Source organism: Penicillium malachiteum (assembly GCF_028827825.1).
Source record: "Penicillium malachiteum strain IBT 17515 chromosome Unknown utg000005l:1.0-9002435.0:326005.0-9005861.0, whole genome shotgun sequence".
NCBI classification, from domain to species: domain Eukaryota; kingdom Fungi; phylum Ascomycota; class Eurotiomycetes; order Eurotiales; family Aspergillaceae; genus Penicillium; species Penicillium malachiteum.
In genome coordinates this window covers 1,339,187-1,366,561 of record NW_026643099.1, presented here as the reverse complement: position 1 = coordinate 1,366,561, position 27,375 = coordinate 1,339,187, and the positions used below count along the sequence as shown (strand labels likewise).

General features: G+C 45.8%; 9 protein-coding genes across 9 annotated transcripts; 4 read left to right on the top strand and 5 right to left on the bottom strand.

Annotated features, from left to right (window-relative positions):
* Window positions 1–3,458: 3,458 nt before the first annotated feature.
* N7483_010542 (uncharacterized protein) lies at window positions 3,459–4,574 on the top strand (the record flags this gene model as incomplete). Its single annotated transcript, XM_057093969.1, has 4 exons — window positions 3,459–3,698; window positions 3,758–3,891; window positions 3,951–4,398; window positions 4,461–4,574. 4 exons carry the CDS (start codon window positions 3,459–3,461, stop codon window positions 4,572–4,574), a joined length of 936 nt encoding a protein of 311 aa, XP_056939940.1.
* A 5,017-nt stretch (window positions 4,575–9,591) lies between these two features.
* Window positions 9,592–10,742, bottom strand: N7483_010541 (glycoside hydrolase family 16 protein; the record flags this gene model as incomplete). The annotated part of the gene is made up of 4 exons (XM_057093968.1): window positions 9,592–9,706; window positions 9,812–10,239; window positions 10,312–10,589; window positions 10,652–10,742. The coding sequence occupies 4 exons, from the start codon at window positions 10,740–10,742 to the stop codon at window positions 9,592–9,594; spliced, it is 912 nt and encodes a 303-aa protein (XP_056939939.1).
* A 2,307-nt stretch (window positions 10,743–13,049) lies between these two features.
* N7483_010540 (zinc-binding alcohol dehydrogenase family protein) lies at window positions 13,050–14,262 on the top strand (the record flags this gene model as incomplete). Its single annotated transcript, XM_057093967.1, has 4 exons — window positions 13,050–13,196; window positions 13,282–13,400; window positions 13,465–14,009; window positions 14,060–14,262. The coding sequence occupies 4 exons, from the start codon at window positions 13,050–13,052 to the stop codon at window positions 14,260–14,262; spliced, it is 1,014 nt and encodes a 337-aa protein (XP_056939938.1).
* A 323-nt stretch (window positions 14,263–14,585) lies between these two features.
* N7483_010539 (ATPase AAA-type core) lies at window positions 14,586–16,195 on the bottom strand (the record flags this gene model as incomplete). Its single annotated transcript, XM_057093966.1, has 3 exons — window positions 14,586–15,049; window positions 15,103–15,272; window positions 15,294–16,195. The coding sequence occupies 3 exons, from the start codon at window positions 16,193–16,195 to the stop codon at window positions 14,586–14,588; spliced, it is 1,536 nt and encodes a 511-aa protein (XP_056939937.1).
* A 37-nt stretch (window positions 16,196–16,232) lies between these two features.
* Window positions 16,233–16,631, bottom strand: N7483_010538 (ATPase AAA-type core; the record flags this gene model as incomplete). The annotated part of the gene is made up of 1 exon (XM_057093965.1): window positions 16,233–16,631. One exon carries the CDS (start codon window positions 16,629–16,631, stop codon window positions 16,233–16,235), a length of 399 nt encoding a protein of 132 aa, XP_056939936.1.
* A 1,530-nt stretch (window positions 16,632–18,161) lies between these two features.
* Window positions 18,162–19,154, top strand: N7483_010537 (uncharacterized protein; the record flags this gene model as incomplete). The annotated part of the gene is made up of 1 exon (XM_057093964.1): window positions 18,162–19,154. One exon carries the CDS (start codon window positions 18,162–18,164, stop codon window positions 19,152–19,154), a length of 993 nt encoding a protein of 330 aa, XP_056939935.1.
* Window positions 19,155–19,195: 41 nt separating this feature from the next.
* Window positions 19,196–20,920, top strand: N7483_010536 (uncharacterized protein; the record flags this gene model as incomplete). The annotated part of the gene is made up of 1 exon (XM_057093963.1): window positions 19,196–20,920. One exon carries the CDS (start codon window positions 19,196–19,198, stop codon window positions 20,918–20,920), a length of 1,725 nt encoding a protein of 574 aa, XP_056939934.1.
* A 964-nt stretch (window positions 20,921–21,884) lies between these two features.
* Window positions 21,885–22,916, bottom strand: N7483_010535 (lipase family protein; the record flags this gene model as incomplete). Its single annotated transcript, XM_057093962.1, has 3 exons — window positions 21,885–22,551; window positions 22,616–22,784; window positions 22,838–22,916. The coding sequence occupies 3 exons, from the start codon at window positions 22,914–22,916 to the stop codon at window positions 21,885–21,887; spliced, it is 915 nt and encodes a 304-aa protein (XP_056939933.1).
* Window positions 22,917–24,224: 1,308 nt separating this feature from the next.
* N7483_010534 (protein arginine N-methyltransferase) lies at window positions 24,225–27,003 on the bottom strand (the record flags this gene model as incomplete). The annotated part of the gene is made up of 4 exons (XM_057093961.1): window positions 24,225–24,518; window positions 24,585–26,137; window positions 26,196–26,804; window positions 26,862–27,003. 4 exons carry the CDS (start codon window positions 27,001–27,003, stop codon window positions 24,225–24,227), a joined length of 2,598 nt encoding a protein of 865 aa, XP_056939932.1.
* Between the last annotated feature and the right edge of the window lie 372 nt (window positions 27,004–27,375).

Here is a 27,375-nt window from a genome sequence, read left to right as displayed (position 1 = left end):
CCCTTGACTATACTGAAACTCGAGGCTTGATAGCCCTGGGACATCTGGTAATGTTATCTCTTTACCGTTAAATACATGACTTGTGAGATAACATTTGAACTTTCAGATGTCGGTGCTTTTGCGGGCCGTAACGCCGGGTATCCATGGAACCTCACCTGGGCAGGGCATATTTTGCGGATTTTGCGGAGGTCCGGAAGAGAAGGAGAAAATAATCACATTCTACTCCGTACTCTTCTGGTGATAAATGCTAGAACCGAGTGCCGTTTTTCCTGCCGAGCGGTCCAGCTAAGTGGGTATAGTGCAATCCAGCTGAATCCGGTTAAAAGCCTAGTTTAGTTAGCTTTCCGACAGAGTGGAACAGTGAATAAATGTGAATAAAGGATGAAAAATTGAGGAATAGCTTCTCAAACCTATAAGCTTGCAACATCAATGATAGAAACATGGGGGCTGTCATTGTGCCCAACGAACTCGTTCAAGCGTTTCCCGAGTGAACGGAAAAGGATGAATATCCCTGAAGGTGGAGACTTAACAGGCCCACTATTAGGACCTCAGGTGGCCCAAGCAAGTCATCCCCATGGGAGATTTAGTACAGAATATAGCCTCTTTTCTTGTCAAATGTACTAAGGTTTTACCTAGTAAAGACAAAAAAGTATCTTTATTGACGAATACAATCGACCAGGGCCAGAACCTGGTTTTTTCTTTCTCTTTCTTTTTTTTGCCCTTCTCTACGGCCGATACCAACAGTATGGATCATCCATGATGTTAGTCTGAGTTAGGAGATGAACTCCGTGCCAGCATAGACTTATTAATGAACTCCATATAGCACTGTTTTCCTAATCAGAATTTGGGGGCCCTCTCTCAATATAGCCCACAGGGCAACAACGCAGTTCAAGAAAGTCCGGATTTACGAAGTACGGTCATATTTGTGATATTTTTGTGTTAAGATTGAAATTGATCGTCTTTAAGTACATCTTGGCAGCATCATCGAGCTGCTAGGATGTTTGAGGTGATTCCGAGTCCTATTTTTACTCCCATGATCATCCCGTTGACATCTGAATAATGGAACTTCCAGAATTTCTAGACAAAAATAGATTTCATTAACTGCAGGAGCACTACACGGATTCCTCCCGTGGGTATATCCTCCCGTCTCTTCAGAGAAGAAGCATGGTTATCATACTCAGAATCTCATCCTTCCATCAATTTTACATACTACGGAGATCCACGTGGTAGATGAGGGGCATCTTCTACAGAGCTCAATTTTCTAAACCCGGAGTGCTCCGCTCATGGTAGGGTAAAAAGTACTATAGGATACCGAGTGGCAGGTTCACCCTAAAGATGAATTAATTCAGTCGTTGCTACCCCACTACGCAGCACTGATTAGTGATCTCTTGATTATAGGGCTCGGATTTACGGGGTGAGTGCCGAAGAGAGCCCTGGAGGAAGTACCTTTGTACATATGAGTAATAATTTAATATCAAATCCCAGGAATCAAGATCTAGGACCCATAAAATAACCGAGCAGACCAATAGATGAATGAGGAATCCCAAACTTGGCGCTCACTAATCCTCATCAAGTGAGCAGGATGTAATGGGTACCCAGTATGGAGTATGGAATCCAAATCGAATGTTACATTTCCAACGCACGTACCGTGGGGGCCAGAAAGGAGATTGAAAAATACCAATCACAAAGTGGAGTCCAAAAAAGCCACGAGGTAGAACTGATTTTCTCGGAGCCTCTTCAAGGATTTCTATCCAAGCGACAGGGATGAACAGGGCACTTGTTGGCCCTTAACCCGCATCCATGTAACTCCATGTCAAATCAGGAGACAGATCCGTTGCCAGACGGGGCAATTCGCTTAATCTAGTATGGTATCCAGCCTCTTGCGTAACAGTCCGGTCTTTTCTATAAACCAATGATCGAAAATAATGTGGAGTTCTTGGTCAGTGCTTCTCCATCGCCATCCGAGCCGTCGTAGATCAACCTTGGGGGCGTGAAAGGGCCCCCATCTGCACCGTCCGCGCCGTCACAGAATGAACTCCACAATTCTTAGATTCTGACAAGCTAAATGGTTAATCTTTTTCGACGCACTTATTCCCTAATTAAGTATGTATCGTCGTACATCGTACACCTCGTACACGTACCTGTTTGTAATCCCTTACTATTTTCCACGGTAAATCTTCCCTCCTAATCCGAAGCTTGGACCCGGCTCCGGCACACCGCAACGGCCGTTATGTGGAGATTTCCTTTTGTCTCATGCCTCTTGCACAAACTACCTAACCCAATACGGTCTCAATACTGAAGTCTAGCCAACTTTTATCGGTCCCTATCTCAAAAAAAACATTCCATTCCAAGGTTTAGAACCGTGCACTTGAACTTGTTCGTGCAGTCTCCGGGAGCCCTGAGGATCAATCGCCCCACTGACCACGAGAACGAAATTGGTCTGGTGCTCCATGCTCCGATGGATTCCTTGACCCAAGCTCCCGGGCTGTCGTCTCGATTTCCTAATGGATGTGAACGGGAAACTCATTTATACCGCAATTTATGCGTTTTGGCTTGAACTAGATTGGTCTACGGAGTACGGTGTGCCAGCGTTAGGAGAAAAAGGAGAGGGGTAAATTAATGCTGGTAGTAGCGAATACCGTTGACCTGGATCATGGGAATCATACTAACATTCAATTTAATTGTCATCAATATCCATGGATGTATTTCAAGCGTCACTACCACATGGGAGGCCTCAGCGGAACAGAAACCTCCAATAGAAATCATAGAATCAACCAACTATAACTATTAAAAGGTGCGAGGACGTGGTATGCATACATGCACCTCATGGAGGCTCTTGACCAAACAGAATGCAAATAAAGCCTGCATTAATGTTGGGGAAATTTCCTAGGTTGAAATTTATGATTTGACTCGCCCATGGTGTGGAGACCTTCAATGAAGATGGGGGCTATGGGATGGAAGGGCGATCAATTCAATCCGGACCACTTGTTGGATTTGTGTTTCGTTTCAAATTTTTCCATTTTTAAAACAATTTTTTGGTTTTACAATTTCTATTTTATTTTCCCCCTATTTTTATTTTATTTGTTTTAATTGATTTTCTTTTCTTTTCCTGCCTAGACCCAGTTTTAAATTACCCTTCCGTGAATCAGCCGATCCTTATTGATCCACGTTGATAAACCAAGGATATATAGGAGCCGCCTCAGAGCTTATGGACACGCTTGGATCCTTCAGTTTTTTCTTCATTTTTCTTCAGCCTTCAAGGGTCTTTAAATCCTGTCCCCCCTGTGCTTTGACTCCTTCAAGTTATCTCGTGACATCTGGACCTCCAGGGCTTGTATAGCACTTCTTCTATAGAGCCCCTCAACTTGACATCGACATTTCAACACACATTTCTGCTCACAGTCACGCCTTTCAATGACATAAGTGGTTGTCGTCAAATCATGTCCATTAGTTGCACTATGTCTCAATTTTCTGTTCCATTTATGGCTAGCATGCCTTCATACCTCGACTCGCAGTACATTTCAGCAGCGCCAGCGTCTATGATGGAAAATAACTCACCTCAACTCGAAGATATGAGCCGGAGTAGCCCGCAACAAAACATCCCCCCTTCACCTGCCTCGTCGACGAGTGAATTCAGGGTGAGCAAGGCTAAAAAGGGGAAGCGGGTACACGCTTGCGAGTTTCCTGGATGCGTCAAGGTGAGTCTTTACCATAGAATCAACTGCGCTGGGCTCGTTCAAAACTAACTTGACTGAAGGTCTTTACCCGTGCTGAACACCGGCGGCGACATGAACTGAGCCACCGAGCTAAGAAGACCTACGTCTGCTCATATGAAGGGTGCACGAAAGCATTCCATCGAGCGGATTACCTCACTCAACACATGGCACGACAGTGAGTCACCTACCACTCTAGGATGAAACAACGGAAACTGACCAATGGTACTGTATTAGTGACCCTGAGTCCATTCCAGTGTCAAAATCCCCTTCACTGCGAAGCAACTCAACTTCCTCTGCTGTTAGTGTCCACCAAACACCAGCGTTCTCGAAATCACCCATTCTCGCCGGTTTCCAGTCCCCAGTAGCAAGAACCAGTTCAAAATTGCCATCTGCAGATCACCCGGTCATGATGTGCTCGAATTGCTACAACTGCCAGAACCAGGCAAACGCCTCACCTGGTCAGGGCCCTTCTCTGTATTACCCGGCTAGTTCATCGATGAGTCTTTTTGGATCACAATCTCCCCCGTCCGGAGGGCATACGGGATTAGAAGCCATGATCGACCAATACATGCGGAGTGTTCTTCGACCGGACGCTTTCCTACCGGTTCACCCTCAGGAGCAACTGAATCCGCCTTTTTGGACCTCAAACATTGACCCGAATTTACCTAGCATGAACTCTTCGGTATGTGTCTACTACAAAAGTCAGGAAATCATCCCAGACTGATGGCTAAATTTTAATTACAGAGCTTTCAAAGTCCTCCACATTATCCGTGGACAACAGAAGCTGACAGCCTACCCCAAGTGCAAACAGCACACGGAATGTCCGAAAACCAGCGACTCCGAGAGCGTGATTCATGACTTTGATGATTATTCGTTGATACCCTCCATTCGTTTCCCTTTTGATACCATCGTCTTTCATCGTTTTTACCGCTGTCTCAACTCTACGACCAAGCTTTATACCACTTTATGACAGGCGCAAAGGATTTCACTACTCTTCATTTGAATGTCGCTATATTACTTTCTGCTCGGAAATGCCTACACAATGATTATACCAGATAGAATCTACCAAATCCAAACCAATATCTCGATACGTCATTTTTGAAATCACTCACAAATTCCCCCTGCAGCAGTACCCAATTATAACTGCTGCCTGCGAAAGCGTTATATGGGAATTATGCTGTCACATCCATGTGGCAACGCTAGAACGGCAGAAGCCCACAAGGAACGCAGATCAAGTACAAAAAGCGGGGTGAAGAGGCAAATGACTCTAATATGTAACGAGGCTACGGAGTTTCCACTGGACTGGAATCAGTCCCAAACCAGGTTCCCTCCGACCTGTGCAGGGCGGCTAGACCCTTGCTGGGCCCGGAAGAGCTGGGATCCATTATGCAATCTCTGGGTGGGACAGCTAGCCCCTTGAATAACTGTTTGCACTAAATGCATTTGATGTCGAGGTGCATCTTAGTGAAGATTCGACTAATTAATGAATCCGTACTAGTATCATGTTGTTGGCCCTCGGGGCAAGAGAATACCGCACCGTTGGGTCCGGAGCTTGAAAGAACCTTCATTTATTCTGTGTCTGCGTAACGGAAAAGACTCGGAGAGTTGAGATCCAGAGCCGAAAGAGGAGAGTATCCCGACCGGATGGGAGATCAGGATGAGTGGCATAGAGTATTCCGGGTATAATTTGTTGAAGTTTGATAATCTCCACATGAAGGTTCAAGGAATGATATGAAAGATCTGATACCCATTTTGGCTCTTAGCGCGAGGATCAATTTTTCATCCTTCTAAGAATATCTTTATTAGTGAAATGTTGGGACATCAAACAGGATTACATCGTTCCTGCAGGATGCATCTACCCCATATCCTTGCAAACCATGTGGTAAAATTCCATATCCATGCGGGTAGCAGCAGTGTTTCATAATATGACCAGTGTCCTAACTAGCGTTCAAGCTAAGCTAAGACCCACTGCTCGCAAATATTGCCAATCATCCTACTGCGGCCCCTGCCGCCGATCTAAGTATCCATTCATTTTACTGATCGGGATAATGCATAGGCAGCCGGGGACATCTGGAGATGCCGAACTCTCCCGAGTTGTCACTATGTAGTATTAGTGGTTGTTAATATGAACCCAGGTGACTTTCAATTCACTGTCCACGTTATGGTCTCACATGCAGGCAGCAAACTTGAAATTGGAACGACTCGGAGATAAGATCAATCATGATGATGAGCTGCAAGTACCTGAACCAGAAAATGGACACTGCTTCATTTTCAAATCCCACCCGTTGACTGGCAGCTTTTTTCTTCTCAAGACATCCATTGGATGGAATGGATGAGCACAACTTACATAAGTGCTTTGGTGCAAGAGTTTGAATTTTTAGTTTATTTATTCTAGGTGATATAATGCCTCTAATAGAAAACTACTGCCTACTAGTATGAAAACCTTTGAAAATGAGATCCTTGACATTCTGTCCGTACTTATTCATAAATACTATGATGCACAGTAATAGGGTTCGGGAATTGACATCAGGTAGTATGTATAGCTATGGATATGTTACCTACGAATATACTAGGCGTCACTTCAAAGTCTCGACGCCCGCGGGCGTTTGTATAGCATACTAGATTGATCCACCGTGATGCCACTGCACATTCATGTGTGCAAATCCAGGGTACCCTGGCGTAAGGTTACTTATTGACTATGTAGGTATCCATATACTAGTAGTATGTTATTACTAGTACTACTACATGCAAGTGCATACTACTACATATTGTAGTGGGGTACCCTGTCCCCTACTACACGTACCGTGCTAAGAATTACCGTTTGGTTACATCTCTGTTTTGTCATGTTTTCAGTCCCGTCTTTGTACGTACAAGAATGCCCGTCGTTATAGTCTAAAATACACACTCCTACACATCTCTCATCCCACCCCTACGGGGTAGTCCGGCCACAACGTACATGTTGGTTGGTGTTATCCATTCATGCTAGCTGGATCGACCCGTGTATCTAGAATACACTACCTAACGGTTCCCCTCTTCAATATGTAATTCGACATCTGGATGGATATGATCGCGGATTCTTTGCCACTTGAAAATTGAAATTTATCACAGATCTTTACAAGTGGAAGCCATGAATTGATGGATTCAACTTACTATATGTGCATCCGGTAGTGCTGGGAAATACCCATAAGATAACATTTGAACAGCCTACCCGTGTGACATCTGAAGAAGTAAGGTCAAGTGGCTATCTTTCAAGTGCATGTTTCATAACAAGGACCTCCGGGGCTCAAATTTAAAGCAACATTTGAATACCTAGGTATTTGAAGATCTCAACATTTCCAACTGATCACGCTTCTAAAGTGGTTCTCTTCAGCCTTTCATTTTTCTCTCTGCACATGCAGCTTCAATTTTGCGCAGCTGGCGTACTCATCATAGGCATCAAGGCTATTTGAGTCTTCAAAGGTCTCTATATATAAGGCGAAGTAGGACAGGGGACGGTATGTATGATTTCATGGATATTGAACTGGCTATTGGTGAGTTTATTCGTATCCAGGAGTAACTATGAAACCTTGGAAATAATTAGGTGGTACTCGGAAATTTGAATGTCAATTTCTTTCAAATGCTTTTTCTCTGGAGCACCGAGGGTGATTATTCCAGGGGCCCTAGGGCTGTGATTCCTTTTCAAGCAACACTGGTGTTTGTTGCCACGAGCATAGGGCCGAGAACTTGAACTTCTTTTTTCGAACAGCGATGGCGATTATTGCCTACTATGTAGTACTGAGAAGGTAATTTTCCCGCCTAAATATGGATTTTATTATTTCTTATAACCTCCCCATACCAAATATTTTTCAAAAGATTGTGACCTACTTTTCTATACCATCAGTGCCCCTATGGAAGATCAATTGAGTAAGAAAATATTTCAAGTTCTATTTCCAATCATATTCTCTGTAGCTATTGTAGAAACCATCCTTTTTTTCTGAATATTCAAAACAATTTAGAGACACGAGGGCTAAGTTGGATAGATACCTGGAACAAAAGCATCACCGTTAGTTGTTTTATCATTATAATATGTGTAAAAACCTTCATAAAAAATGAGTCTAAAGTGAGAGATAACTAAAGTAAGAGATAGCTAAATCCCTGGAGTGAGAGAGAGCCTAGTGCTACATACTAGGCCTGTTGTTATATCATAGTTTCTTTTCTCTGTCTGTCCGCCATGTAGGTACTCAAGTGCTTTATATGGCCATTGTGGGCCCTATATGGGTTATTATGGGTTAGGTTTCTTAAGTACTCGAACAATGCTCAAGTTCTTATAAGGTTCTAAGGTGATTGAGTTGGCCTTGAAACATAAAGTGAGGGTCAATGTGTTACTACCTAGGTACTTCCAATAGAACCTAGCTTGATCATTCAAATTTTAATTACCAGTGGTTTCAAGATTTGAATATTATCTGAGCACTTAGCAAGTTGAATTTGAGCCTCGACATCTGGGATGTCTCAAGGAGAAATCATATTGCTATCATGTATGGGAGTACATAGTATATGCATTACGCGGTGCGCTGGTCAACCCGAGTCCAGCTCACATAGTCTAGGTTACAGCCAACCCACAAAACCAACCAGTCTTCTAGTACACGGAGATACAAAGGACATTATACACACACATTTTTAGAACAGAGATACCTTTGGTGAAGGACTGAGAGGGCCAGTGTATGTTGCAACATATCTCTCTACCAGGTCCGAAAGATCAGGAGCGGTACCGTGTGTGAGTCATTGATGCACATCCATGTGACGTCCGAGTCGATAAGAATGGTTATGTCCAGCGACCAAGACTCCCAAGAGGAAAGAGGGTGATCGTGCGCTGCTTCGGGCTCAACTGATCTGTGCGAAAGAGGTGGATCTGGCATTTACTCCCCCTGAACTCATGGATTTGGGAAAATCGCGTGTTGTTGAAGTAGGTATGTTCCAATCGAGTCGCCGGCCTACGATTGATGTCACCGGTTGGCTTGCGAATTCCCCACATGTCCTTGAAGTGATGACAATTGACATTCTTATACATCATGAGGAAACACATGGGGTCCAGATTGTGAGGAACACACGTACACGTGGAGGATTTGACATTCAAACGACCTTGTCATCCCCTGAACAGAACTCGAAGAGAATCACCAACCTTCGGAGAACACGATATGATCATCACGAATCGCCGACTATGCGCGTTGGCGAAAATTGTTTCTAAGCACACGCGACAGTGATTTTGTGCTTCGTATACTCAAGGGCTATGGAGTATCATTAGCTTTTATTCTTCATAATTGGGTTATCTTTACTATCGGCATCATGGAGTTTGGCTCGTGGCAATAAAACTTGCGCTTACCGGGCTCAAGTGCTATTTCAGTCTGACATTTGGAACCTTCGAGTTGTTGCAGACCACAGAAATCATCTGGAGAGAAAGGGACTACATCCAAGCACTTGAGGGATATAGAACATGTATCCCCGGGCTCATAGATTCATCACCACTGCAGGACCATTAGCATCATGCACATGTGATATACTATAGTACATGTGTAATAAGTAGCACTTGAGTACTACTACTAGTACTAGGGACTCGGAAGAATGATCTAAAATAATGATCTGATTCAATATAGCGTATATAAGGGCCAGAACAACATTAATACTGTATGTCGAAACTAAATTTTGATATGATCCGTGGAACCAGCCATCGAAACAATGTTGATCCGCTTCCAGAAAAACTTAGAAGGAATCAACAAGGCCATGGATTAAATATGTCAAGTATGTAAAGGAATGAAAAGTGGTTGGTACATGTATATGTTCAATCCCATCCCCAAAATGGATCATATCAACTCCATGACTCTGTGCAATATATAGACAATTAGAGGTTGAAAGTTCCAACGGCGCCAGCAACGACGGCGGTGAGGAACAAGGAGGAGTAGAAGGAGACCGAGGCACCGGAGTAAACGCTAGCGGAGGAAGAGGCAGCGGCACTGCTGGAAGATCCAGAGCTAGAGCTGGAGGAAGAGGAAGAGGAAGAGCTCTTGGTGGTGCCGGAGGAGGAGTTGGTCAGAGTGGAGGAGGAAGAGGTGCTGTTGTACATCTTGATGCTGGTGTAGTCACCGGTCTTGTCGGTGTACTTGTAGTACTCGGCAGGGTTGTAGTTGGTGACGTTGACAGACTCGACATACATGACGAAGGGAACATCGTCAAAGTCGGTCTCGCCACCAGCCCACTCGATGGTACCCTCAGCGTTGCTGGAGTCACCACCGGCCCAGATACCGATTCTCAGCTGGCAAGGAGTCTGGGGGTAGTTCTTGCCCTCAAGGGCCTCGTCGTAAGTAACAGTGTGCATGACAACGTCGTCAAGAAGCCACTCAATGCGCTCCTCAGTCCAATCAACACTGTAGGTGTGGAACTCGGTCTCCGGGTTGGTCACGTTGATATCGTATTCACGACCGCCGAGGGTGCTGTTACCCTTACCGAAGTAGTCGGCCTGAATCATGTAATCGTAGCTACTGATTTGCTCCTTTTCGCACCAGCCATGTTAGTACAAATTGAACACTCTATCGTTTCACTCGGACTTTCGTTCCAAACTTACAAAGTCGATCTCATCAAGATCAGAAGACTCCAGGATCCAGGTGCTGATGATACCGGTACCATTGGAGGCCTTCATCTTAACGTCGACACGACCGAAAAAGATGTACCATTGGCTCTCAATGGTAGGGGCCTCTCCCTCCTCAGAGATCTCAAACTTGGCACCAAGAGTAGAGAGCGTCACGGGCTTGGCGGTAATGTTCCAGTCATCGAGGGAACCGCTCTGGGTGAAGTCGCTAGAGAATGACCACTTGGCCAATCCAGTCTCAGCCGGGCAGGTCTCTAGAAAGGGAAGTATTAGAAAACGGGCTGGTCTCGATCGGATCTCAATATGAAGAACTAACTGTTGGTCGGGTTGCAGCTGGTGTAAGTCTGAGCAGCACCCAGCTGGGCGGTGGCCAGGGCCAAGGCGGCCCACTTGAAGTAGGACATCATTTTATAGAAAATGAGTGATCACTGGCACTCAAAACGAATGTATTCGAACAGATATAAGAAGCGAACGAGAGAGACAGCGGGCGTCTCAACGAATATAGGGCAAGCGAAAGTGGTGTGTTATTTTTTCTTGGATCAAACCGGGGGGTAACCAAGGTGATAAACCCGCTAAATTGTCTATTTATACGCTCTCGCTGTCCACGAAACAAGTACGCCATTGTGCCCGGGGCTTAGGGACATCGCTTCTATCCACTTAAGGCGACAAGTCAAGCGGTTTAGGCATGGGAGAGCATTGATTGGTGTAAACCCCCCTATCAAGGTGGATCGGATCAGGGGATGGCGCACAACCGACATGGAGGCGATGTTAAAATTAATCAATGGTGGCTCCACTCAAAAAGCTTGGGTTGGCTGATGACGAGAGAGCTTGCGTGTTTTGAGAGCCAGACTATGACGGATCTAGCCGGCGGAGTACGTATGCTCTTAAAACTTTTCCCCATAGTGGCACTTAGCACCGATCAGGCCTGAAACCGCGAACGGGATGAACGAATCATTATACTTGAAGAAGTTAAACATGGAGAATGTTTCTCAGTGATGGCTTTAGTTCATGAATTGTCTTGGAATTTGTTGTATAGGGTGGGGCTCAAGAACGGTGTAGGAGTGAAGAGATAAAGGTTAAAAGTCAAAGGTCAAAAAGGTCAAAAAGGTACCCGTTTTGTTGCGTGGCGCCCATGCCAAACTGAAGAAGCAATAGTACAAGGTCTTTTCAATAATCCCTCGACACTAGGACTTGAATAGTGTGAGTATGATATTGCGGAGCTCCCGAAAAGATTGTCGTCCGATGATCAGTAAAAAAAAATAGTCTCAATTTTAACAAATAATAAATATCCGGTTCGGATGATTTGAACAATGGTAATTCTATGCCTATGCCAAGGTGGACTTTGTTTTTTCCAGCTCTTTGAAGTGGATCAAGTTCTTCCCATGATACGAGATTAGGGGGTTAACAGAGTACAGAGTCCTAGCCCTACCGATTCATACGCAAGCCTATGGTTCTTTTTCTTTATTTTTTTCCTTTCCACCGCATGATGATAGGTCTGATCGATGAAGATCCGCGGCTCATTTCTAGGAAATCAACCGCCACCACGTACGTACTCCCGTATAGCCCTACCAAACGGAATGTTCCGGAGAGCTATATCAAGCTTTACACGGAGTATTCCAACGCCTCCATGCCACTATTCTGTACACAGACCACATACATAAGCATTTGAGCGCTTAACGAGACATCTGGATATTTGATGTCCACGCCCACAGTTACTCCATAGCATACGTAAAGCGTTGGAGACTCAGTCTTGGGGGCTAACTTAGCTTACGCACGACGGCGATTCTCGTGGCGCCAAGAAGAGCGATCTCTTAGCATTGAGATGGGGTGCAATATCTCCTGGATATGCATTGACCGAAGAGGAAATTTTCAATTTCTATCGTGAATAATCTTCAAGCTCTATTTTTCATATTTCAAATGTTGTTTTTCGAGTTCAATGTCGTTCGGATGTATGCTCGGACGTGTGCTCCCTATACGGAGTACGGAGGCTGGAATATGGCGAACAAGGTGCCATGTGGCTGGTGCAGCCTGAAACATGGAGCCACTCCGAGATCTTATTTCAACATTGGACTTGGAATTTCGCACAGTTGAATTCTTCTTCCAAGGTTGGATGCCTGTACTCCGATTCAGGAGACAAGAAGTTTCAGATTCTGGATAGCTTCGAATATTGACATGGAAGAGCCTCTAGGTGTCTGCATCGAAGCAATTAAAACATCATGATTTGAAGGAGTGTTCCAGTTCAACTTTGGATGTCAACTGGTCACCGGTCGGACACGTTTTCCTGCCTGAATTTCCAGGTACCAAATCCAGGCACCCATGGGCCATGGATCACCTGCCGTCTACTAAATGTTACCTTGCTGCTGCCTTAATCTACCTCGCAGGAGATTTCCCTTTTCGGCACCATAAATTTGAACTCGGGAATCTGATTGATCCCCTTTCACCTTCCATGACTGCAATCTATCAGAAGGTTGGCAAGTGACCTCCGCAGGAATCGAAGATAACCAATTGGAGATCTTGTTGACGGGAAATTCATGAGCGTGATTTGAAATAGCGCCTTCGATGGTTATTAATACGACCTGATTATGGTACGCTTACAAGATCGGGGCAACGAGGATTCTACTATAAAAGTTGGACAATACTCTGTCCCAGTTGATACAAAACAGAATCAAAGATTTCTCTCTCCAATTCATTGACTTCGACTTCTTCTAATAAACATGGCTCTCTTTGTGAACGAAGCTGCGTGGCTGCCAACTGCTAACGCCCGACCCGTGAAAGTTGAACATGGGCCAACACCCAATCCGTGTGAAAATGAAGTGGTTATCAAAGTAGCCTATGCATCGGTCAATCCAGCCGATTGGAAAGTGAGGAAATCCACAACCTTGGAAGCAGCCCCAGGGGTTATCTCTACGGTCTCAACTCGGCTAAAGTCCTAGTTTTCCTCTTTAGTTGCAAGACGGTCCCAGCCATTTGACATACCCATTCATTTACGGTCTTGAAGTCGCTGGAAAGATTGTGCAGCTTGGCTCTCAGGTTACGCAGTTGAAACTGGGCCAAAGAGTGATCGGGTAAGTACCTTTGAAGAACGCTACTATCTCTTAGAAGAATATCCCTGCTAAGTATGCGCTGTAGACACTGCGATGGCCTGCTTACGCAGAAAACAACAAATATGGGATTTCAACATTACAGCACATGCGTCGAGCATCTGGTCTCTCCAGTTCCTGACTCCCTACCCTTGTTGAATGCTTCGGTCCTCCCAGTCGGTATCGATACCGCTGCGGCTGCACTTTATGGTCATCTCAAGCTGCCCCTTCCCTCGCTAAATCCCGCACCTCTCTCAAAAAAAATTCTAATTTGGGGAGGTAGCTCGTCTTGTGGAAGCTCAGCTATTCAGCTCGCAGTTGCATCTGGTCTTGAGGTTGTGACCACCGCCAGTAGCTCGAACCATGAGCTTGTCAGGAGCCTCGGTGCCACTCATGTCCTGAACTACAAGAATCCAGATGTGGTCGATCAGCTTCTTAGTCTTCTCAAGCCAGGAGACTATGTTGTGGATTGTATTGCTACCAAGGAGACGCAGACTACATGTGGTGAGATCCTCGGAAGAATTGGCGGAGGCAAGCTTCCAGTCGTGAACTCTCCGCAAGGAACCTACCCCGAGAATGTGGAGCCTTCTATGGGTATGTTCGTCTATCCGTCATATTGATTGTTATCTCTAACTTCCTCAAAGTTGTTTGCCTGCCAGTGGCTCCTGAGCTTGGGCATCACATATGGCATAAATTTATCCCCGAAGCATTGGCTGCAGGTAAATACCAAGCTAAGCCTGACCCTCACCTCATTCCGGGTGGGCTGGAAAGGGTCCAAGAGGCTATCGATCTACTTCGACAGGGTGTGTCGGCTAAGAAGATTGTCATTGAAATTGCCGCAGAGTAGTTAGAAGTGACTACGGAGCATAATATCTAGCGTTTCCGCTAATTGTTTCAACCTGAGATTAGACTACTAGTCATTAAAACTTGAAAGAATATTTGAAATCTCTCGCTTCGGCCATCTGATCCCTAGCAATAATGTACAAAGTAGTACTAAGGGAACCCGTAAAGAGATGATGAAGCATGGGGAACCTGAGAGAAGAAGGGAAAGAGATGGCCAGCGCCAGCGAGGTGAGAGACGGGGGATCAGGTGACTAGGTGACTACTAACAAGTAGTACGATAGGCATAGTGCGGAACCATAGAATAAACATCAAATATTAAATAGGACTTTATGAGCTGAAATCATGGGCATCTTCCTCAATGATAGAGTTCGTGCGTCCAATCAGCATCCGCGCGCTTTTATCCCCAGAGTGACTGGTTATCTTCGCAGTCTTCTTCAAACTATCATCAAATTCACGCCAGACCTCGAGGACCATATCAATATGCTCCAGAACAAGCGCCTTCTTCTCAAATCGCGCAATCGTGCGCGCGGTATGAATCGCATTGGCAATCTCTCGACCGTTTAATTTAAATGCCACGAAACTGTCGACCACATCCTCCGGATCAAGATCAATCTCATCGGCTGGAATTGACTTGAGAATTTGCATCCACAAGCGCTGGCGAGTCTCAATCCCGGGAGGCGTATATTCTAGTGCAAGATGAATACGAGATTTCATGGCTCGGTCGAAGGACGTGATTCGATTGGTCGTGAGGAAGACGATGCCACTGAAATATTCGAGTTCTTTCAGGAAAACTAAGAGATAGTGAGCTTTCAGTTTTCTCATCGCTCAATATTTCGGTGCTTACCAGCAACAAGAGCATTTCTGGCTGTGTTATCACCACTATCTCGCGCTTCGAGGAATACATCAGCTTCATCCATCAACACTACTGCCTTCCACATCGTGGCATAGCGCAGTAGAAGCTTAAGACGATATTCGAAGGACCACGCGCTGGCTTTGTTAGATACCATAACCTGACTGCTCGAGTGTGGGATTTACCTGTCAAATTTATTAAGTTCGCCCAAGGAGGTCATCATCAACGCTTTCTTGGTTCCCTCGGCTGCCGTCTCTGCCGTCAACGTCTTTCCAGAACCTGGTGTGCCATGCAACAGAATCACGAGCCCTTGTCCCTTCTGTCGTGTCTGATCGCGTGCGTTCTTCGGAAAAGTGTGTGACGTGACCAAAGATTGAAGTACAAGCCTTTGCCGGTCGCCAATAATCAACGACTTCCATACATCTTCTTTCCACTCAGCCTCATGCATGCAGTCAAGAAGAAACCGTCCCCACTCTTTGCGACTGAGTGAGAATCCAAATTCAAATGCTGGGCACAGTAGCGGATCGGCTTCCGAGGGGTGGACCTGAGGTGCATTTGAGTATTGATCTTCCTGAAATGTCTTACGATCAAAAATGACCCGCCCAAGTTCAGCATACGGTAGCCAAACTCCAGGAAAGTCAGCCATGTCGACATGGAAGAACGAAAAGTCAGGCTCTTTCAAAAACTGAGCCTGGCCGTCATATTCTTGAATTTGCACCCCACGAAGTGCCAGGAACTTCCGGCCACGTTCACGAAGTCGAGCCTCTAGGCTATCGCCTTCTTGAATAAACTTGCGAGGATAAACGGGCAGATCAGTGATGATGGCTGGATTTTCAGCACCAAAGCTCAGCTTTTGCCAAATCTTAAGAACAGCCTTGCTTTCACCTTCGATTTTCCCATCGTGGTCGGTATAGGTGCAGTGGACTTCCAGGAACGGACCTTCGCGCTTAGACTCTTCATATGCCGTCTTTTCACATCTAAGAAGTTGAGAACAACCAAGAAATTCCCTATAAACGAGATCACCTGGACGAAAGATGCACCATGCATTCAGGTATTTGATTTGGTTCTTCCGCACCATACTCAGCATGATGTCTCTATCTGGACCAATCTCATGCGTCATAAAATCAAATAAGAGGTTCATGTGCATTCTTTTCGTTCACATCATCAGTTGACTTGCGACGTTCATCGAGGTCTTCCCAATGATGGAGCAGAATTTGAAATGGGCTCTCCAGCATGAACGAAGAAGTGAAATCGGAGGGAACTGTGGGATATGAGCCGATCTCCTCGCGAAACACCTTATGAAGATGTTTGGAGTTGACCTGTAAAGTGACCTTTTCGACGTCATTCTTCTCTCCAAGGTAGCGATTAAGGACGAGAGCATATGGGCTATCTTTTTCCGCTAACGAGATGTTCTCGAATGGCTTTGTGAGAACTTCCACGGCGACCTTTCCATCCTTCTTTTTGCTGTGACTATATACCTTGAACTCGCATTTTTCGCCAGCTTTTTCATCTAAAATAGTCATTTTGGATGATAATCAAGACACACTGACGATAAACTGAATTAAGTCAAACGATTTTCCCCCTCTTTCACCAGGATACGAGATTGATTTACCAAAAGAAGAAAGGAAAAAAGGAAACATCTACTATTGCCACTTTTGCGGCTGATAATCCCGATTCCCCCGCACATGAACGCCCATGTTTGAGCAACCTGACTATTGCCTGTTGTCCGACCGCAAATTTGAAAAACCACCAAGTCCCTAACCTGTCAGATCACGACATGTCAGCTGAACGGAGCAGAGCCATGCGCCTTATGCATAACTAGCTTCCCTACTCCCTGTGGCCCCATGCGCCCGGGATGATTACACCAATAAGCTGATTTCATGAACGCCCTACATTGTACTTTCGTCGGCTCCAATCGCCGTGCCGGGTATGACCTGTCTGGATTCTTGCGATCGTCGTTGCCCAAGCGGGATCTTCAGTTTGCCAACCATGTTGAACATTTGAAATACTTATCTCATTTTTCGAGAGGGGGTGAGGCAAATACTTCATCTTATCAGCTGGTTTAACTTTATACGATTTTTTTAGTGTTACGGAGTGCTTGTCAGAACAAAAGCCCCAAGCCCCCTCCAAGCCCCTCCCATCCCATCCACCGTGGAGTATAGGAGACTCGGTCGCTAAGATGGCTGCTACGGCACAAAATAGTCTGATGGCTCAGGTCATCGACGATTTTCTCGAGCATATGAAAACGAGCGATCGTAAGAATCCATTTTATGAAAAAGTATTAATCTCTCGTTCAGTCTTGGCTGTGCATAGCCCAAAGCACTGTGCAGATGAACTCATGCAGTTCGTGGAAACACTCGAGAATCAGAAAACTTCATCAAAATCATACAGGGTGCTTGATAAGTTGAAACCTTTCGTACATGGACTTCAGGGTATGTTAGAAGCATGTCAGGCCTTGTTAAACACAAGTCCTTTCTCCGTTGGGATCGCATTTGCGGGGGCAAAAATAGTACTAGAGGTAACAAAATCCTTTGATCTTGATTAGAAAAAAGGTCTGACTGGATGCTGTCAAAAGTTGGCGCTGAAGACCAATTCCATCTTTGAGGAAATTTTCGAGGCGATGAACGAAATTGGAAAATCTTTGAAATGTTACGCCAAAATTTCCCTCGCATACGAAACCTCGGATGAAGTGAAGGAGTGCTTATTGGATTCTTATAAAAACATCGTCGGATTCTGGGCCAAGGCAACCAAACTTCTCTCTCAGAATGGTATATACTCCCTCTTAAGTGCTTTTTTGTTTGAAATATACTAAGAAGCAGAGCAGTTCTTGTTACCACGCTCAAATATGCCTTTGCTCCTCTTTCTGATGCTATAGGCCAGACCGTTAGTTCTTTACGAATTGATTGCAGCAGAGTTATGGACATAGCTCAGGCGGAAGAGGCAGTTCGCGCAAGTGAAGACAGAAAGCGTGCAAAGATTGAAGAAACTAGTGAGTATATGAATCATTTATACAACTCCGGGCCATCCCTTGTTCTTGATTACTTACGAAGTTAATGATTATAGAGAAGCTGAGGGACGGTGTCTTCAGCTGGATCAGTGCGGGTGATGACCTCGATGTACGCGGGGACTTACAAACTCATGCCGACAAGCGATGTGGCGAAAGCTGCAGTTGGCTTTTCGAGGATGAAAGGTTTCGGAAATGGGCCGATACAAAATCCTCATCCAACATTTTGTGGTATACAGCGCCCCCAGGATCTGGAAAGACAGTCCTCTCTTCCACTGTGATCAAGCATTTTGAAAAACAAGGTCTTCCGACGGCGTATTTCTTCTACTCTTTCAGTGACTTTACAAAGAGACAAGCCTCGACAGGATTGAGGGCTCTCGCTCTTCAACTCCTTAACATTCTCAAAACAGACATTCCCGACCGAGTCAAAGAGCTTTATCAAGAGGAAATTGCCCGATATGCAAAGAACATGCGCCTATCAGCACTCACTGTTGAGGTATTGCACCAGCTCCTGAACCAATGTCCTCTGGCCTATGTCGTCATAGATGGGTTGGATGAGTGTATGGACGACGTTAAGGCTCGTGAGATGCTTTCTGTCCTTTTGAACCAGTCTGTTTACGGCACCATAAAATGGTTTTTCACAAGTCGCCCAGATGGTCAAATCCAGGGTATGATGGATGGATTGAAGTCAGCGACCATATCACCGCCGATGACCATTATACAGACAGAGATTCGTTCCTTCCTCACTGAAGGACTGGGAGGCATGACTGACATTATTGATGAAGTTGAAAGCTTCGTCGATCACAGTGAAGGAAGCTTTCTTTACTCTCAGTTCCTCTTGGATACACTTCGTGGGGAGGGTGTCACCTGCGATGATGATATCAGAAGAGCTTTGAATGAGTTTCCGAAAGGGCTGACTGGGTACTACATGCGAACCTTGGTCAAGCTGTGTGATAAAAGCGATGCACAACAGGATCTAGTCAGGTACCCATCTTCTCCAGGCATCTCCGCTTTCGTAAACTATATACTAACCAACCCTTGATCAGGCGAATATTCATGATATTAACCAGTGCTGTTCAATCAATGACATGGAATGAACTCCGCAACGCGCTTGCAATTCGACGTGGAGCAACAGACCACTCTGCAAAGCTGGAGCCATATGAAAAACAAGTTCATGACCTCTGTGGATCACTTCTCTTATTTGACCGCTCATCAAAGGACAACGAGGAAAATCCCAAAGTCAAGTTTTGTCACAAAACTATCGCCGATTTCCTAAAACAAGATCCCGATGATCTGTTCCTTGATAGATCCTTCAGCCAGCATTCAGACAAGCTCCCACTGATAAGGAAATTCTTCGTTGATCCCACCAATGCAGCCACCCAAATTGGACTTGACTGTCTCACTCTCTTGCAGTATGATTGCTACAATCAGCTCGAAAATGTGAAAGCCGCACTGGCAGGGGACAGTATTTCAAATGCCTTCTTGAAGTATGCAGCTGCATTCTGGTTCTTGCATCTTGAGCAAGGGAATCGAAACAAGGAAGTTCATCATGCAATCAGGGCGTTCATGCAGAGTCCCAACTTTTGGACCTGTGTGGCTGTTCAAAGCCATGTTGTGCCCTACGTCTTCGGTCGTTACGCAGAGACAGCTCCTGGTTGCTACCAAATGGGTCTTCGTCGAGCGGATCTCTGTGAGCAAGATTCTTTCGGCGTTCCATTGCCTACCTGGCTGGAGCACCAACAAGCTGCAGATTTAGATCGCGACTTTTGTTCTTTTGTAAGTGACTGGCATGAGGTCCTGGCTTTCCGACCTGGAGTCTTGAGCCAGTGTGTTCGCTTGACTCCCATGAAATCCAAGCTCGGGACGAATCTCCATCAGCCTGAAAGAGTACGTGTTTGGCGGGCAACTGAGAAGATGAATCTCGCAAATCTTTCGCACCTTTCCATCAGCTCGGTCCACCTATCGAAGGGGAAATTGTTTGCTGAAATGATATCTTGTCATGAGAGCGTGTCAACAGACCAGTGGCGATACCACCGTGTGCCGGTCTTTTCCAAGGGCGTTGAAATACACGCTCCCCTTAAGATTGATCTTGCAAGTGTGAAGCCATGCGGTCAATGCAGTAACTTCCAGCTTAAAAACATCGATGGGAAATTCTGTTTCATGGCATTTGACGAAGTAAATCTTGTGTTTAAGTGCTCTGCCGGAGATTCCGAGTTGTGCGATGTTTACGCGGCCCCCGACACATTCCAGAGCGCTAAGCCGGGTCATGAGTGGAAAGTCATCTGGAAGGACTGCCAGGTTACAGACCATGGAACGGCTGCAATGTTTCATGTCTCGCAAAAAATCATTAAAGTGGAAAGTTCTGAGGAATTTGACTCAGATTGCTATTCAGACTCAGATGCGGATTCTGACTCCGACTCTGGCTCTGGCTCGGAATCTGGTTCAGATTCAGAGACAAACTCCTCGGTCTCAAATGATTCGGGCTATGATGATAATCAGGGTCCGAAGCACCGTTTTAAGGGGCCTATACTGGACTGGCTGATCGTTGTCCTTGACCCGCGCAGACCACTATGGATTCCGATCTCATTAGACAACCGCCAGCGTGGTGGTGTTGCGTATACAGTCCATCCATCCCTGCCTTTGCTTGTATGTCAGGTAAAAGGTCAGCGTATTCACGCTGATCTCAACACTGGGAAGTGGGGTACTTGGAAAGAACTTGCGGACTTGGAAGATGTTGAGACAGGTATTTTCTCACAACGTAAGGAATCCTTAAGGTTAATTCATCTCTTAATGAATGCATCATGCTAACCTGTCAATCGAACAGAGCTACGATTCTCTTCTTGTGGCAAATTCCTACATTGTTTACAAGCTTCTTTCACAGAAGACTCGAAAAACTCGATATGTCGGTTGACGTTCTCTTCGCGTCCATTCACTTTCACGCCTGGCCATAAACTTGAAGGTGATGCCAATATAGGCTCGGCTCATAAGCAAGAAGTGGAATATAAATTTCGTGGAACCGAAGATAGTCTCTCGTCAGAGCACAATGTTCTTTTGTACTGGAGCGAGAACGAGGTTATTGCAGCACTTCCTCCACTTACCCTCGAGCCCAAGCTAGTCAAGTTTAGCCTACATCATTCATCGAGTGATGGAAGCCATGGAGCATCTGCAGAACCAGAGACTCTTCAAGAACCAATCTTCTTCCCATCACCCACTACAACATCTTGCCCCGTCTTATTGTACCGGTCTAGATCCTCGTCGGATCATGAGCTGTTCTTATCACTTACTGAGAGGCAAAAGCCAGGTCAAACAACGGAAGGATGTGAAAAGATATCATTATGTTCTGCCTCCCCTGTTATTATTCGTTGGAAAATTCCTCATGAGAATGGATGGCGAGTGTGGGATCCAAAGCAGGATGAGGAATCTGAAGATCTCAAGCGTGGGTTTGATGATATTCGAACACTACGCGGTTTGTTTGTTGATGGAGACAAACAATTTTGTGTTCCTGTTCGAAGTGGATTAAATTGGACTCGAAAGGCGTTTTTATCATGTGCTTAATTTTGATTATTCTTTTTCTCTATTGTCTGTGCTGGAGTTGAGATACCCCGAGTTCCAAATTGTGTCGTGTGACTTAGCTTGCTTTCCACAATCTACTAGCCTTCTATCTTTCTATCCTTCTATCCTTCTATCCTTCTATCCCTCTTGAATGACCTCGGAAAGGACATCAAATTAAGCACTATCTGCTCCTAGCGGCCAGATATTCAAAACACGATTTTCAGACCTTCCAGGGAAGCCCAGATCCAATACATCCATCCGCTCTTTCAAAATACCAATGATGCACAGGAAGGTCAGTTAAAGATGGTGCACCAGTCCCAGTGTTACCCTCCCAATTTATTTCCCCCTCCAGTACTTTGATGTCACCAGCAGTAACAGTCGCATTATTTGGCGATGTGATATAGTACTCGGGGCTAATATGGACATACCCCATAGCTAGCAGCGGTAGCTTAGGAACAGGATCGTTAATATGAGTGAAGCGGTAGTTGTTCTTCTGGGCTGTGATATAATCAGCCAATGCAGGATTGGCAACTCGAGGCGAGGCAAAAGCAAAAAGCTTGATCGAAGTATGACCACTTCCACGAAGATCGGCAGCCGCAAGGGTAGCAATTCCAGCACCAAGACTGTGGCCGGTGACTACAACTTCGTAATCGGGGTATGCGTCAACGATATTATTCAGGATCTTTGATACGGAATCCCGGACATTGGTCCAGGAGCTCCAGAAGCCGAGTTCTGCTTCACAGCCATCGCATAGACCAGGGTCGGCGTAGGGGAATTCGATGTCGGCGATCCAGTTTCGAACGGAATAGGAGCCACGGAAGGCCAGGACAATCGCTTTGTTGGTGTCGTCTCTCGCGATATATCCAGCAGTATCGGTTGAGGTAGTACTAGTATACGGTCAGCAACTTCAGGTTTATTGATACCATGGTAGATTTCATTGATCAAACTCACTTGGAGAAGGCGTAGATAATCTCAGCCCCAGTAGCCTCTACTTGTGGACAAAGGTCATCTGAGCAAGACACGCTATTTCCGACTTGTGCAGTATAATCCTCGGAGCAGTAAGCTGCTGCAGCGTACTGGACCCAGAACTTGAACTTAGACAGCTCGTCGGGAGCCACATCTATAAGAAAATCAATAATTTGTACTGAAAAATAAAGAAGGGTAAGGTCATACCTCGAGTCCGGAGGATGCTAGGAGCGGAATAGACCCCTGCAAATATGGCAGAAAGAGTGGAAAGCACAGCGAAACGCATTCTGATTGAATAATGCTTTATTTACCGGAATCTTCACAGTGTCTAACGGATTGGGGGCGACTTTATATGGGCTTGATCTCTCAAGTGCTTGCAAGTCAAAAGCAACTGGCAGACTCGAATTGTCTTATCTACCGCTCATCATTGCCTAGAAGCAAGCTTGTCATTTCATGTTCCATTAACTCTCAGAACGCGTGATCAGCCTAATACCGTGATGATCATCCTATCCTCAGCTATCCACGGGGTATAACTCGGCGTGACTGAGCATTTGCTGTTCATTATCCAATGTATGGGAGCTGGTCCCACTCGTTCACACGAATAAGGGGTTCAATCTGGGTTCATCCATGCCTAATAAGTCGAGCTTGGCGATGGGAATAGCCTTGGGTAATGATGGGGCCAGCGGGAATCTTACTGTTTCCGGAGGGTTGATCCGGATAGGATCTGAAACATTGTAGATCACGATGAAAGTCAGGTATGAAGAGTATTTTCAGTCGGGAATTTGGATTATACCAAATTTCATGGTAGTGAGTAGTATGGCTAGCAGGTGGGCATAGCAGGTGAGAAAATGGATGGAATGTTGGAAAGTATGGATAAGGTAAGGCTAGTATTAGTAGAAACGCCACCGAACTCAACGTGAAAAAACACATAGGTTTATGCCAGTGTGCCTGCATTGGTCATGAATCATGATGCACATGTGAGATCCCGAGGCTGATAAAATGTGGGGCTACTAGTAGTTGCCAGTGGGTAAAATTGGTGTCGATCGAGTCTTCAAGATTTCCAAGGTTGAAGCTAGTGTAAAGTAGCGTATCTGAATATCTCTTGGATATAGTACCACTGACTCGGAGAACTTCAACTTGCATTCAAGTGACATGCTAGGTAGAGGAAAGCCTAAATGGAACCTTGAACACACTGGCAGTACTATTGTTGTAAAATGGACAACCCCAATATATACTACAGGATCGGTTACGCATTTAGAAACTAGACTGCTAGTAATTAAATACTTGGTAAACCCTCCAGGGAGTGATCCACTGCCCTGTGTTGGAAACATGAACCCATGGATGCCAGTGTATACCAGGACGTGGGCAGATAGACACTGGAGCATGTAGTACCTGTTACTCGTAACCGGTCCGACAACTTGATAGAACGTGAGTTGTCAGTTTCCAAGATATTAAATGCCGGAAATATATCATGATTGTGTTATTTTTAAGTCGTTTGAGAGCATTAAAACCCAGAGTGGTTGAACCCCCCCCTCTAGCAGGATAACTCATATATCGATAGTTCAAATTTCTAGAACGCGCCACTTTCAAGTTCTCACATCAAGCAACCTTCTTTGATGCTCGAGTGCAATTCGCTCAGACCAACTCTGACACGTCGGAAGCCGGTACGGTTGGCTCCATTGCTCGGTCTCGGGGCATTCTTAAAGCTATCGGTACTGGGCGAAGCCAAGCGAGCACCACTCATAGCCGGTGTGGTGAGTTTGCTTGCCAAAGAAGTACGTTCAAGGGCAAAGACTTCCACCATCCATTCATACCATACCTTGCGGTCATCGGTTTGGCGGTACATCGTAACGACGACCTCGCCGTTATCGGGCACATTCAAAGGAGTCTAAAAATCAACGAGTTAGCAAGAATGTGACGTTGAGAGAGTTCAAGACGTTGTGACTAATCTCACCTTCAAGGGAAAGTAGATGGGGAACCAGCTAATCATGCTAGCACTCTTCTCTTCCATAGTCACAGGGTTAGTTGAAAGCTCAACATCGCCATACAGAACAGTCTCAAAGTATCCAGCCAGACCATGGCATACACCACGGTTCTGAGCAGGGAAGGAGAGACGTGTTTGGCGGACATTGTGGGAGTTAGGAATGCTAGAGCGAGAGGGAGGTTGCGCGGGTATGTTTGAATTGGGATGCGAGAAAGACCATGCCGTTTGCACAAACGGAGTGGGGAATTCCGTGGCCGCTGTGGTTGTAGTTGAAGCCGAGGAGCGGTTGGCAGCGGTTTGAGCCGTAGCATCTGCATTCACTGGCGAATCAGTGGATGACAGAAAGTCGATGGCGTGAAGCATCACGACATAAGGCGTCTCTGGAGCTGCTGGGTTGGAAATCGATTGATGCATGATGTCCGAGTGCAATTTCGGCGCGGAGATTGGCGTGAGGTGTGCCGAGTATGAAGCAGGGATGGAGATACCATGCACGGGATTGATGAGATCATTAACTCCGTCTAAGCACTCTGGAGACAGTTCATTATCCGCGAAGGAGCCGAGGAGCTCTGAGACGATGATATCGACATGGGTATACGAAAGTTCAGATGACTTGGAGTCAGAAAGGTCAGCGGTCCGGCCAGGGTCATTTTCGTCCTCTATGGGTGTGTAAAGGAGCGAGTCTTCAATTCCCAGAGATTCACCCACATTCTGCTCGGGTCCCTCGGTTTTCACGACAGCTTGCTTTTGTACTCGGGGGCCTTTCCAGCTTCGCATGTCGGATTGAACCAGAGTGACCTTGCCATCCCAAATTGTTTCGTTGTGCCGCTGCAGAAGAACAAAGGCGTTCTGGTTCTTCTCGACTGCCCACAGATCAATTTCTACGCCTGCCTCCGCGCTAGCCTTGAGTGCTCTGTTTACCAATGGTCCTCGGCCAGCGCCAACGACGGCCAGAATAACTTTACCCTCCGGATGAGATGTGGGCTTCTTCTGCTCTGCCCAGTCTCTGAGAGCCTTGGTGATGGCTTTTTCGTACCACTCATATTTGATCGGGTCCTTCTCAAACACTTCATAAGTGATGCTCTCCAGATTGACGGTGAGTGGTTGCAAAGGGGCTTGAAGGTAATCTTGATAACCGACGCCAAATCTTTCGATGGGCGTACGCGCTGGCTGCCGTTGCTGCAGGTTCCTTATATAGGAAAGATGAGGTGTGGGGTCATTATACTTTTTGTTTGCGGCCCCAGTTTGGGACAAGTTCGGATAATCTGAACCGGACAACTGAGTGTTTTCCGATTCTTCTGGATCTTCCAGTCCCGGGATTGGACCAACATCACAAAGAAGAATCCATGGAGCAGTTCTGAGGCGCATGAGTTTGGCGATAAGAGCTTGATGGGCCTTTGACAACACTGGATATCCCTTCTGGTTCTTCAGAAAAGATGAAGAATCAATGCTAAGCAAATGAACGGGTTCCGAGTGCCAACGTGATTGCACGGAGAGAGGCGGAAGCTGCTTTGGCATAGTAAGAGCTTTTTTGAAAGGTAAGAGACGTTCAACATGAAGAGGCTAGAGTCCTGGTTAACTTACCTACGAACAATCGTGTGTGGTATTTGCAGGTCTTGCGAATCAAGTCCCAAGCATCCCAGCTCCCAAAAAGATCCACCTTGGGTAGAATGCCATCATCAGGCTGGAGAAAATCTTCTCTGGCTAGCGGAGCCAGATCACCCATAGTGTCCACTTCAAGCTCGGGGTTATCGACCATCGGCAACCAGATATGGAACTGAATGTACGGACCCAGGTTCATAGCATCCTGAATTGCACGGGCATAGTAAACCACACCCTCGGAGTACAAGCTTCCATGATGAAGCTTGGGGGCCGGAATCAGTAGATACCCTATTCCACAAAAAGCAGCATAGGCTACCTCCAGCATAAGGACCTGACGAGACAAATTCGCAATCAAGGGATCAGGTGAGCATAAATCAATCCAACTGCTGGTCACTCCAACAAGTTGGCTGGTTGCATCATTGGGCGTAAGGTTAGAATCCAACTTTGATAGTGATGGAACTGTCAACGGTCTTGTGTTCTGTGTCGTTGCCATGGTGCCAATGGCGTCATAGGCGGGTGACTCCAGATTGGTCAAGTAAGACGACAGAAGTCCTAGAACTCGAGAGTGAAAGTGCTGTGTTGTAATGGGAACTGTCATCATGTCATACTGTATTCCTCCCCATCTGAGTTAGTCTACCATTCGGTCACCATAGCTGGGATCTTCGACAAAACTGACATTACTTTCATGCACCTTATGAATAACCTGGTTAGTGACAAACACCGAGCGGTTTGCCTCATGGTGACCAATGCAGAAGCTCGGGGCATCGTCAGAAACGTTATGGCTTTCCATATTGAAATGATGTCGGTGGGTTTTTTTTTTAAGTGGGTGTAGGAAAAGTAGAAAGATCGAAGGTGGGTGGGAAAGAATTTATAATAGCTTCGAACTCGAAATGGGATGAAATGATGTAGACCTTGGGAGTTTCACTGGTGACCTAACTTATCAGGGTACTTCCAAACCGTTTCCCAAGACACTTCAACATATCACACTAAGTTCCCTCCGTGGCGCAATCAACAATCGATCCCTTTGTGGGGGTGGCGGCAGAATAAACAGGGCGGTGAGTCTGATATAGATGATCGGCGCGGTACCTGCCTATCTGAGTTTTTTTATCGGGCCGAGTTTTGCAACCTTCAACTCTCCAACTTCTCTCTCACATATCACTCA